Raw genomic sequence first — 13,877 nt, 5'->3', positions numbered from 1 at the left:
CACTGTATTTTAGTAGATACTAGGCATTATTTGAATATTATTTGAATAATTAGTTGAATAAATGAATTCCAGTGTACATGATAGATCAAAATATACCAAGAAATAGAAAACCATCTCCCCCGACCCATATACACATACATACACTTACCTGGATGACCTAATTTTTTTAAGGTTATTATTCTAAATCAGAGGTAGAGTATTTTGCTGCTTTAAAGACAAATAATACACACTGCTGCAAAAATTACTCAAGCCTATTCAAACTGAATAACTTTGATGAGAAAATAATTTAAATTAGTATTTTTGGTAAAGTAACCCCAAAACTACCCCTTTAGTGTTTCCCACAATTCTTACAACAGTTAAAAATAATCAGATAAAACAGCTTTAAACATGGTAATTTATTTTATGTGGTTGTTTAAATCCATTGTTTAAAAATGTTCAAAAGGCACTTTAAAAAACATATTTAAAAATACATTTTTTTTCTGACTTATTGGTGGATCACTTAAAATAAGCAAGTCACCACACATTTTTAAACCATTCATAATACTATAACCTTACATAATTTCAAAATTCCAAAACACAAATATTCACTGTGTAATATAACACACTGCTTAGCAGTAAGATTAGTTTCCCTCTACTATATACTTTATATGGATTATTAATTGGTAGGGCCCTGCAAAGTTATTTAAACTGAACTGATAAAAACTAGAGGTAAAAGGGGTTGAAACAGAGCACTGTTCACTTCTGAAGCTAGTTTTAGAGCTGATTTCTCTAGGGAGAATTTGTGAAGTTTTTGCTCTAATCTGTATTAAAACTTCTATTTCAACTCCAATATATAAACATAAGTCATATTTTTAAATCAAGAGAGGTTACATTTCGCATATAATAAACAACAGGTTGTCCCCCAGATTGCGTAAGAATGTTTCTGTTAGGCCTATAGTAGAGAAATGAGACAAATGAGTTTTTTGGTTTGTTTTTGAGAAAAGGGGGTTGAGGGAATGGAATCCAAATAACTTGAATTCATTTAGTAATTGTATATATAGAACTAGTTTAAAACTGTAGACTTTTAACTAGGGCAAGTATCCTGAGAGCCAGCAAGCATTATTCTTAGATTTTTTTCTTTCAATCTCCTAGGGAAATGTAAAGTTAATAGGTATAAAATTATTAGTAAGTGATACAAATTCTAATCACTACAGCCAAATTAACATTGCAAAGGCAGCATTAAAGTAGTTAAGAAATGGAAATTAGTTGTAAAGAAAATAGAGGGCAACAAATACAAAGAAGAAGAAATTGTCAAAGACAAAATACTCTAACGAACTGAAAATTTAAATGAGGAACAAAAGGACAGATTTGATCTAATCATAAAGTGAGGCATTTTTTTCAAGTCTCAATCCAGAAATACTATAGTTCGATAGGCTCGAGGAAGTGAAAAATTAATACTCAAGAAACATTTATGAAAATTATCAGTTAACAAATTTAATGCTCAAATACAACTACCGTATTTCAAAGAATTTTAAAAACTGGCCAGTACTTTATTTTGAATCATCTTACAGTAACAAAAATTCCTCTGAAATTTAAGATAAAACAAATAATTGAACTCTGGGACAAAAATCTGCTTTGTATCACCTATGAACTTCCCATTTGAAATATAAGTATACTGTTATTGGGAAACATAAAGATAGCAAAAGCCTTATGTTTTGAGACCACACTAAAATCATTTATCCAAATGACAAAGTGATCATCATGAAATCTGCTTATATGTGCTCTACCGAATACTTGGAGAATTTTTTGCTGTACTAGGTCATATAGGACAGTCAACTGATTCTTGAAAGTGATGAAATTTTGATAGCACGAATTAGCAGAAAAACATCTGCATATTATAAAGTAGTATTTTGCTACCCCCATTTAAAGTTTTTTTGCTTACAATTGGAATTATTTTTTTTTTTTACTAACAAGTGAGGATGCTCATTTAGTTATGCTTTTAATGAATTATTATGTATTTACTAGTACCTAATAAACTCTTCCTGCCCCAACTGTGAAATTACTAAACTTGGAGAATGACAGATGTTATTGTGGGCCCTGGTATTAGTCAATCTGAAGAAGCTAAAGAATTTCGTCAAAAAATGAATGTTATCTTTAAAGTCTCTCACATTTAATACAGTATGATCTTGGATGACACAGATTTAAAACATGCTTCATCTAAATCTTTGAAAGATACCCTACTTAAGGAGCAATAAATCTTCAGCACATTCCAAGGATTAATGGCATCAGAATCACCCAACTCTTGGTTCCCAAACTAGAATGAATAGGACTCACTCACCAGGAGGGCTTGTTTAAACACAGCTGCTAGCTTCTCTTGGAGTTTCTGACTCCCCAGGAAGTCTGGGGTGGGGGTCCCAGAGAGGTTGCATTTCAAGTTCCCAGATGATGCAAATACTGCTAGTTGGGGATAACAACACATCGAGAACCACTGACCTAGGGAATCTAGTAAGAAAGTACAGTACTGAGCCCCATGCTAGAATCAGAATTTCTGAGACCAGAGTCTTGAAATCCTCATTTTAACAAGCTCCCGGGCAAGTATAGAAGAATGACTATTTGAGAGCTACTATGACAATCTGGCTGGTTAATTTGTCTGTTACTGACTGATGTATCATATCACACATGTTAATAAGTAAAAATGGAAAGAAATAGTGCTAAATGACTAACCTCAAGGCTAACATGGTACAAAGAACACACAGACTTGGAGCATAAATCCTGGCTCTGTTACTTACTTGCTCTATGACAGTGAAAAAATTACTTTAATTCTCTGAGCCTCAGTTTTCTCAACTACAATATAGGAAGAATACCCAATTTGTGAAGATTAACACTAATGTACAAAGAATATCTAAAGCACACCATGTGGCATACAGTAGGCATTAGATAAAAATTAGCTATTACTTATTATAAGAAATGTATGAAATATTTCCTTCAATATCTAATTGAATAAAGTAGATATTTTCATTCGCTTAGAACAAATATTTACATTCTATAAAACCTTACACTTATTGCTCCGTAATCTGGGCCAGACAAGTATTCTAAAAGTTGTACATATATTCACTCATTTAATCCTCATAAAAATCCTGTGAGGTAGATAGTATTACCATCCCTAACTTATAGATGAGAAAATTGAGGCACAGGGAGATTAAGTAAATTGCTCAAGGTTACAAAACTTAGTAAGTGATAGACCAAGAATTTAAACCTAGGCAGTCTGACTCCAGACCCCAGGATTCATCAAAATGTTAATTTCCTATTAGTAAATTTTAAGGTTTTTTGGAAAGTAGCATATATAGACTGCAAATAAATTCATATTCACACCAAGATGAAGAGTTGTTCAAAGAAAAGAATGAATGCCTTGAACTTCTGGCAGGTAACAGTGTCACAAAAACAACAAAAGACAATTTAAGTTAAAAACTGGTGGGACTTTTCAATGTGTGGACAGGACAAAGTAATCCGTAATTACCACTAATCGTCACCAAGAACATCTTCTCAATATATACCATCCAAAGAGATCATAATTTTGACATGTTTTGGCACAATAAATATAAACTCTTCAGCTAAGCAGCAGATTCAATGGCATACTAGCCATGTAAAATTAGCATAATGATAAACAAAAAATTTAACTCGTTTGTAACATTTAAGGTAATCTTACAGAAAGTCTGCAAAATATTATTTTATGATACACTCAAATAATACTACTAAAGACAACAAAGCTTAAAATTTTCTTTCCTTCCAGAAATGCTTTAAATAGGTCACTAAAATCAGAATGAAATATTTACGAACATATTTTTGATGACAGTGTTGAATTGGGTGTTCTGCTCTGTTAGAATTATCTACTGGCAAACCAAAACCAAAACCAACCAACCAATAACCAACCAAACAAAAAACCACCCCAAAATAGTAAGTCAGCATCAAAATTCAGGCTGATATTCATGAATTAAGTATTTGGTCTTTTAATATCTGGCATAGTTCACTTTGTTTAAGCACTCTGTTTCTCTAATATTTTTAATCAACTCTGGTGAAAACTGTACATTCAAATTAACTTGCCAGTGCAACTAATAGCCACCTCAGAGCCTAAAAATGAATGTCTAAACTTTGCTTTAAACAAGTTATGAAAGGCACAAACAAATTCTCATCTCTCAACAGGATGATAACAAAAGGAACTATAATTATGTAGTTGGAAAGAGTTTTAAATAATCAACTTAAAATGACACGAATTCCTGAGAGTGGCACTGATCTAAGAAAGGCATCCCCAAATAGCATTAAATTTACTATTTATTGGTTACCCACAATTAACAATGGGTAAATTTGGGAACAAAATATTTTAAAATGCATGTTTATAGAATGCTATTAATGCTTTGAGTAAATAAATATTAATAATTAAAACTGTATTCAAGGATAAACATATTTAGAAAAGAGACAATAGGGACTCAGTAAAACATTAATTACTAATTAGAACCAAGTATATAATATAGTAAAGGCCCATATAATTTCAAAATGTGGTTTTATTAATGCACTTTAGGACAAGTGCCATTCTTACTTTACTTTGTCTGGAAGAAATACTGCCAATTACAGTCACAGGAAATTTCCATTAGACAAAAACTGCATGTGTGAGTGTGTGTGTAGGGGGAAGGGTTTGGTTCATTTATATCATACTACAAATATAAACTCATGTTTTGAGTTTATGAATAACATTAAGCAACACTATTTCCTCCTAAAATTTTCTTTAAGGCAGACCTATTTAGCATCACGTGTGTTATTAATATGTGCAGTGTAGTTTTAGAAAATTTAAGTGTCCTAGTTTCTCAGTGAAAATAATAAATGTGGTCAAGAGTAGAAAACAAAATTCTCGTTTCTAGTCCCTCTACCTGGCCACCATTTTAAAAACACAAGTTTTTCATATATATATATAATATATATTTATATATATTACATATATATATTACTGTATCAAAACACATTTTAACAGACTTCACAGCTCACTTAAAGCTTCAGTTTACAGTCATTCATATGAAAGATTTCTAACATGGAATGTTCACTTAGAAAGAATTCCTCACTGGGATTCCAGTGTTCTGTATCAGAAATGCAGAAGTTCTTCAGTGCAATGCCAAACATTTTACCTCTTCATTTGTGTTTTTCTTTCAAGGGTTCTCATTTTACTTTTGGATCTTCTTTTTTGTAATCTCGACTTACTTCTTTTCGTATATTTTCAGGTAAGGCAGGTTGATATCTGTATAAATAACCATATGGACGAAGATGATAAACGAGGTATTCTAACTCATACATAGTTGTAGGATCGACATAGTGAAAAGAAACTGCAAGATCAGAACAGCAACCAGGACCCTAAAAAAGTAGCAGAAACAGGCATCATTAAGAAACAGTATATAGTTAACACACAATATTTACATACTGATAAAGGAAACATTAATTTTAACAGATTCCGAGCACCAAAGTTGGCAAGGTAAAGCAGAGGCACCTATTTATTAGACTTGTGGAAGAAAGCAAGAGTTTGTAGAGTTCTTCATGACTTAAACATGAAAACTGCTAATATATATCTACCTGAAATCATCTTCTCTCATAGTCTATAATGTTTTCACTGAAAAAATTCTCGAGACTTCTTCAAATGAAAGGGGCAGCTATACAAAGAACGATGCTCTATTTCCGAGTTTTGCTTTTGAACTTCCTATGCTCTCACTCTTACCTTTTTGCTTGGCTCAGAAGGACAGCTTTCTGGCTCAGAAAGACAAACCTCAGAAAGACAACTTTGAAGCATTCAATGATTACAAAATCCTTGCCCATTACGTGTAACCAAATACTTCATCTGCACATCAACCCAAACAATGCAGTATTTATGAGAGGAAGTGCTGAGTCAACTCTTAGTTTGAATCTAAAGTTTGTCTACTAGGGTCAAATTCTACCTACTAGTGTATGACTTTTAGCAAGTTACTTAACCTCTATAAGCTTCAATTTCCCCATCTGCAAAAGATGGTTACTTAAAGGAGATAATGTATATAAAATGCTTGAAACCAGCACGGCCTATAGTAAATGCTCCATAAATGCCAACATTATTATTGACAAAATAATCACATTTAGGTGGTCCTCAGTAAGTAAGTCAGAGGGAAACATTAGTCCAGAAATATAATTCTCAGATTCCTAACAGAGCTGGTATTGGAATAGGTTTTTAAATAGACAAAAACAAGGTAATTAAAAAAACACAACAGGAAAAAAAAAAGCAAGAACATTAAAAAAAAAGAAGAAGAAGAAAACACAAAACTGACCCCAGAACTAAACAGTTAGAAGGTTATTTTGGTATTTACAGAATGTTTCGCCCAGGTGACTCCAACCAAACTTCAGATTCTATCTAGTATCTTTACAAGGACCCAAGAAGAAAGATATTCTGACAAGGTCCCAGAGACAAGGTCCCATTGTAAGCTACTTACTTCCAAACATGAATTATTGAATGTTCAGTATGAACATTTAATTATTATTAAATTAGTATGAACATAATTCATGTTTGGAAGTAAGTAGCTTACAATGCAGAAAAAATTATCAGGGAATTACCCACTGCATCTTCTCTGGCCTTCTCTCTGAACTTTCCTTTGAAACAAACCCCAGATATCTGGGGTTTCTGGGTAACTGTGTAGGCACTGGAAAATTATTTGGAGCCTACTTCTTAGCACCCTTGGCAATGTAAGGATAGGAACAAATCTGAAAAGTAAAATGATAAGTCAACTTGTGATCATCAAACCAGCTCCATCCAATAGATACATGTGAGCCCCATGATGCCATTTAAAATCTAGAAGCCACATTTTAAAAGTTAAAAAAATATATATATTTCAAATGAGTAAGTCCATATTATTTTTTCCAATATGCAATCAATATTTTAAAATTAATGAAATCATTCTTTTTATTTGTGGTAAGTTCTTAAAATCAGGAATGAATTTTATACTGACAGCACATCTCAGTTTGGTCTAGCCATATTTCAAGTACTCAATAGTCGTACCTAGCTAATGGCTACTATACTGGGCAGTACATGTTAAACTAAAAGACTAGACCAATAGCTGTGAATTTTAAATTGCTGATCCTCTCTGAAAGCAACTTCATATGACCCTGAAATACTGCAATAATATTTTTAATAAGATTTATTACATTATGTTTCACTCTATGGCATTACTGTTTTTTTTACTAGATGACCAGGACACTGTTATTAAGATTTATAAGCAATAAAAAGATAACTGCTATAACTATTAGAAACAAAATAGCTCTTTGCATGTAATAATGGCTACTACCTAAACTCAAGAAAGTCAAGTAAAAAATCATCAGATATAGAGAATCTAGGAACAGAGGCAAATTTTAAAGATGCTTTTAAGAAACAACAGCTTTCATATATACCAGTTAAAAAGCTTTTTAAAAAGCCCAACTAAAATAGTAACAAAAATATTAAAAATATAGGGAGATACTTAAGAAGAAATAAAATCTGGAGAAAACTATAAAGCTTTACTAAGGGACCTAAAATAAAATTTAAAAATCCCAGGCAAAGATATCTATTGTCCCTGAATGGATAAATACATTAACATAAAGGCATTAGTGTTACCAAAACAATTTGAAAAAAAGAGATATAAAATAGAGGAATATACACACTTAGAGTAATAATTTCAAAATTCAGTAAAGCTACAGGGTTCAAGACAATATGGTACTGAGGCAAAATCAAATAGGATGATGGAACAGAACTGAAATACCAGATATACCAGATACCAACCCTACTGTAAGTAACGCTACAGTATATGATAAAGGAGATTATTTCAAAGCACTACTGAAAATAAGACTTAGTTAAAAAATGGTACTGGAAAGATCAGTTAACAATTTGGAAAAATCTGGAGCTCTCAATTTTGACCATGTATCAGTAAGTTTCAAATGGGTTATAGTTAATGTAATCAGAATTGAAAAAGAGAATAAATCCTATTTGATCATTTCTGACCTACAAAAAAGGCAGTTTCACACATAAGGGCACATGTATATATATGTAGATATGTGTGTATATATGTGTATATATCTGTACATATGTGTGCATGTGTATGTGTATACACTATTACATATAGACTGTTACACACATATACACTATTTTAAATCCTCTGTATGAAGACTGATTACAAATTCTCTGGTGAAAAGTTTATTTCCAGGGAAGAGACTTTTAGTCCTAGGGAATAAATCACTTTTAGGGAAGTAAGAAGGTGGTGTGAAAGGGGAAATGCATGAAGATTAAGTTCTAAACCCAACTTAAGAACCTAAGTCTCTGATCAGCTGTATATCTCACACATTGACTTGCTAAAATAAACATTTTCCACACTGTGTTTTCAGTGATCACTACAAAGCAAAAGTATATGTAGGAGATTTAGGATAACTCTGAAAATAGTAACTCACTTACGGAGAAGAAAATTTATTAAATGATGGATGAGTAATAATAGAAGTTGGATTTCACATGTGTTTGTATCGAACACTCCTGGGAGAGAAGAAGCAGTAATTAGGAAGCTCGGTCAATTTTGGTTCTTCCAAGTCTATTTTATTGTCTTCAATATAACTGAATAAATTTTTATAGAAAGAACATAATTCTTGCAACCATTTTAAAAACTACCACAATCTGATGTATCACAGAAATATTTATTTCGTTCATATAAAGTATACTGTTAGGTACACCTATCTGTAGGTGGGAATTGTGGGCAGTAGCACTCTTAAAGGAAAGAAGGGTATTTTACTGGTTACAAAATAGTGAGAATTATGATGTCCCTTTGCTATTACTGTCTGTAGCAGATACTCTTATTAAAACCTTACATGCATTTAGGTGTCTTTGTTATATGTATCTGTAATGTTCTTAAGTTTAGATATATTTTTATATGGGAATGTACAGCATTAAGAAGGGAAGGGCTCAAGTAATCTAGGAATGGTCAGATTATATTAAGAAAAGTTTACATAAAAAAAAAATTCAGGGGTGCCTGGGTAGCTTAGTCTGTTACTCTGCTTTTGGCTCTGGTCATGACCCCAGAGTTCTAGAGTCGAGCCCTGCACTGCGCTCCCTGCTCAGCGGAGAGTCTGCTTCTCCCTCTCCCTCTGGTGCTCCCCTCAGCTTGTGCAGTCTAATAAATAAATAAAATCATTTAAAAAAATTTCAGAGTAGTACCTCATGAGAACAAAACAAAAATAGACTATCACAAAGTAGACTTAGGAATACATCTGTTTTACAGTCTAGGAAATTGTTGCATCCACAAGAGCAATAAAATCCTAGCATAAGGTTTTAAATGGACACATTACATAGAACTGAACTTTAAACTGTTTATTTATTAAAATGCAATTTTATCCCAACAGCAGAATATTTATTGTAACATCCCTCATTTCAACCCCCAACCCTCTGGGACACATATCACATTAATCATGGAGGGGAAGGGAACTCATGATAGAAATCACAAGAGTTAATAATCAGCATGGTTTGTAAATTGCCTAGAATATTTATCAGGACAAATTACTTGAATTTTCTGAGCCTCAGTTTTGTCATCTATTAAACGCAGAATTACTGTAAGGAATTATTATGTCTGAGTAAGTACCAAGAACATACTGGTGATTGATATCAGAAGCCGTTGTGATGTGCTTCAACATTTCCTTTTAAAGCTCAGTGTCTAAATATTGGATCAAAAGTTCTAGGTCAATGTTTTTTAACCTCAGTGTTACCGACATTTTAGGCCAGATAACTCTTTATTGTGGGAAGCCGTCCTGTGCATTGTGAGATGGTTAGCATCTAGTGGGATTACAATCTTGAGGAATTCTATCCACTAGATGCTAGTAACAACCTCCACCCAGTGCCAGTCTCCCAATTAACAAAAAAATGTCTCCAGATTTTGCCAAATGTCCTCTAGGAGGCAAAAAGTCCACAGTTGAGAACCACTGTCCTAGATAATGATTTGCAAACACTGGCTTATGAAGATGAGAATGCTAGCATGAGTGTATTATTTGTATGTTAGGGCCAGTCTACGGCCATACCACCCTGAACGCGCCCGATCTCGTCTGTATGTTAGGGCCAGAAAAAAAGAAGGCATAGAGTACTAATGACTTGCCTACATGCATTATTAATCAATAACAGATCTGAATCTAAAAGCTAGGTTTCATGACTCCTGATGTCCTTCAGTCAGTCGCTCACTGCTGCAATACTCATAACAGTGATGAACTGGAAACAACCTACTAAATGTGTATCAGTAGGGGAACTGATAAATTACAGATGCTCATGTTAGATTATACAGAAGCCTAAAAATTAATGAAGCACATACATACATTAATGTGGATAAATCTTAATGTATTAAAAGGGCAAATGTTCAAGGATATATATGGAATAAGTCCATTTATTTAAAAACCTACAGAACAATACTACATATTATTTATGGATACACAAACATGTAGGAAAAAAGATACAAACACACACAGTAATGACAAATACTAAATTCATGATAGTGGTTAACACTGAGGAAGGATATAAGAAAACTCGGTTGGGGAGGGTACACAGGCCTCAATTGTATCTATACCTTTTTCTTTTACAAAAGGAAGCAAATATGGCTAGAGATTAATATATGGTAGGGGTGCCTGGGTGGCTAAGTGGGTTAAAGCTCTGCCTTCAACTTAGGTCATGATCCCGGGGTCCTGGGGTTGAGGCCCGCATCAGGCTCTCTGCTCAGCAGGGAGCTTGCTTCCCCCTCTCTCTCTGCCTGCCTCTCTGCCTACTTGTGATCCCTGTCTGTCAAATAAATAAATAAAATCTTTAAAAAAAAAAAAAAAACACCAAAAACCAAAAAAGATTAATATATGGTAAAGCTAGTTGGTGGGTACAAGATACTAATTTTTCTTAAACATTTAGCTGAGGAATTTAATAAAATAATGTATTTTAGATAAAATCCTCAGGAATGATGACTATGTTATCAAATTAGAGCTAAGGCTTCTTATGCTTACAGTGTGACAGGCACTGTACTATATTCTAATCACAACTGAATCAAACAGGTAGATCCGGTCCATTTTACAAATCAGGCAAATCGGGCTCAGAAATTGGGCAAATTCTGTCCATCCAAGGTCAATTAACTATTAAGTAGGCAAAGACTTGAATTCTAGAAGCCTAGAATTCTAAACCTCAAAGTCTTTTCACACATCATTCCTGAAGCCCAGAAGGCTCTCCACATAGCCTGCTCTCTAACCTCATTCAGATTTCTGTTCAGAAGTCACCTTTCAGAGACATCTTCCTTAATCATCAAAACTGGGGTGCCCCACTCCACTCATTCTCTATCCCCTCACTTGGCCTTATTTTACTCTAGGGCACTTATCACAACCTAAAATCATATTTTATCTTTACTAGTCTACCTGTTTACTGAATGTCTCCATATCCAGAATGTAAGGTTCATAATATACTATTATAAGGTTCACAAGAACTGGAGCTTGGCCATATTTACTGTTGTATTTTTAATGCCTGACACAGGCAATAAACACTAGGTAATAGTAGCAATATTTACTGAATTACTACTGCTGATACTCATGTTCTCATCTATTTTGTTATACATTACCACTCTATATAAAAGGAGTAAAGAGGATTCTTAGTTATCGATGCTAAAGAAGTTTTTAAATAAACAAAAACCAGTCTAAGTATTTATACAGTAATAAAATTTCTAAACTTACCTCTACAGGAGGATAATAGTTATAATTCCAGTACCAGAAGGTTCTAGGTAGATAACCCCTGATTAAGTGGTGTTCTGGTACAAAGGGATGAAAAGTTTCTTTTCCAATGGTATCTCTGGAATCTCCCGCTTCTACATTTATAATTTCCATGCATCTGCCCAATGCTAAGTCTTCGATGGAGGAACTATGTGTACATTTGTCTGTTTTAAATGCATCAACAAATCTCTTCAAGGCTTCTTTGCTCAGAACATATCCGGCTCCTCCACTCATGTAGCCCTGCTTTACATAGGGCTTAAATCTTCTCCCAAAGTAAATGGGTTCTTCAGGGTTGTATTTTGAGAGAAGCCATCTCAAATTTTCCAGGATAACATATGTATCATCATCTGCTTTCATAAACCAATCAGCATCTTCTAAATAATGGTCATGAACATACTGAAAAGCTTTAATTGTTTTCCAGTATAGTTGGTCTCTGCCTTCTCTGGTTTTTAATCCCACCGCAGGGAAGTCTTTATCTTCTTCTGAACTCATAAACAATACTTTATTACAACGTTGGGCCCATGTAGCTTTGACGTGTTTGGCCTTTTTCTCTAGATTTTGAGGCCCTGTCATAACCCAGCAAAGAATCTTAACCTTCTGATAGAGGTTTTCAGCGATGTCTGTGTTCTCATCTATTAAACAAAGAAGTTTTAGAGTTGTATTTGCATAGATGTAAAATTCAAATAAATTATATTGATGAAAAATTTTCTTCAACAATTTCAAAACCCCCCTTCTATTTATTTATCTTTCTACCATTAGTGATTTAACTGAAAGAAAGCAAAAACTCAACCTAACATGAACTGACATTCTGATTTACTGGTTTCATGTCAGTCTTATCCATTGCAGTAAAAAGAATTGCCACTATGACTTAAAATCTTACTATTTGAACTGTGGTTGACCAAACAGGATCAACATCACTTGGGAGCTTGTTGGAAATGCGGCATCTCAGGCCCCACCCCAGACCTATTCAATTTGAATCTGCATTTTAACAAGTTGTCTTGGAGATTGGAGATTGGTATACATATGAAGCTGGGTATTAGTCTCTGCTTTTCACTTCATTCTACAAAGGGTTCTCAACAGAACACTGACAGGAATTTCTTGCAGCTCTAAATAAACTTCTGCAGGACAGGAAAGACATGCTGCTGAAGAAACAGTTCATTTTGCACTCCACCAGAGTTCACTGTTAGGAATTTATACAAGCACCCCTAAGGTGGCTTTAAAAAAGGCTTTCATGGGGTGTCTGGGCGGCTCAGTGGGTTAAGCCTCTGCCTTTGGCTCAGGTCATGGTCATGGCCCCAGGGTCCTGGGATTGAGCCCTGTGTTGGGTTCTCTGCTTGGCAGGGAGCCTGCCTCCCTTCCTCTCGCTCTGCCTGCCTCTCTGCCTTGTGATCTCTGTCAAATAAATAAACAAAATCTTAAAAAAAAAAAAAAGAATTTTAAAAAAGGCTTTCATGATGACCCCAGTTTGAAGAAGAGGGGTTAATGCTGAGTTGAGATTACTTTGATATTCCAAAATGCAAATCCATCAGTTGGAAACAGAACAGAACAGGTTAACAGTAGTATTTCCAAGACTGTCTAGAGCAGTGCTTTTCAAAGTACTCCTCAGTAAAGAAATAGGGAGCCATGCCAGAATATAAAACACCATATTACTTCTTTCATTAGGGAAGTCTTGCTATATTTCCAAGAAAGTCCACTTAACTAAGCAGTGAGCTTAAGTAAGTTACATCCTGGTGCAATCTCCTTATCTGGGTGCAGACTGGTAATAAACAATTCAGATTGTCAGACCAAGATCATATACTGAGTACCACTGGTTTAAAGGAAGAGTTCAATTTTAAGATCCTAGATCATTGCTTGGTGAAGGATCAATTCTTATTTTCAATAGTTAGAGACCTATACTTTTTATAAATGTGCTAAAAATGAATTACTAGAAAAATTAGTAAAAGAAATATAAAATACAAATTCTAATTCTTAGTTTTGGATTTAGGCAAAATTACTCTGTTAAATTACCCTGAAAGTTTCTAACTGCACAGTCCCAATTTCAATACCTATGTAGGTGTGGACCAGCATAAGTCTGCAAAACCACACTTTTTATAGTAATGTTCTAGGCA

At 33.9% G+C, this 13,877-nt stretch overlaps 1 protein-coding gene across 5 annotated transcripts in view; it reads right to left on the bottom strand.

Annotated features, from left to right (window-relative positions):
* Nucleotides 1-376: 376 nt before the first annotated feature.
* C1GALT1 (core 1 synthase, glycoprotein-N-acetylgalactosamine 3-beta-galactosyltransferase 1) overlaps nt 377-13,877 on the bottom strand; it is a 38,745-nt gene continuing 25,244 nt past the window's right edge. For 4 of the 5 annotated variants that reach the window (XM_013064173.2, XM_004767825.3, XM_004767827.3 and 1 more), the window contains 2 exons: nt 11,734-12,401; nt 377-5,376 (listed from right to left, as the gene is read on the bottom strand). In XM_013064173.2, the coding sequence (XP_012919627.1) occupies nt 5,185-5,376; nt 11,734-12,401 (860 nt within the window). In that variant the 3' untranslated portion in view covers nt 377-5,184. Of the gene's footprint in view, nt 5,377-8,438; nt 8,534-11,733; nt 12,402-13,877 lie in introns of those variants that run through there. The other variant, XM_045062728.1, reaches the window with a different exon arrangement.

The sequence above is a fragment of the Mustela putorius genome, unplaced genomic scaffold (assembly GCF_011764305.1).
Source record: "Mustela putorius furo isolate JIRA1106 unplaced genomic scaffold, ASM1176430v1.1 tig00003845_pilon_pilon_pilon, whole genome shotgun sequence".
NCBI classification, from domain to species: Eukaryota; Metazoa; Chordata; class Mammalia; order Carnivora; family Mustelidae; genus Mustela; species Mustela putorius.
Note: the sequence above shows the minus strand (reverse complement) of the source record. Positions and strands in the feature narration are given on the sequence as shown.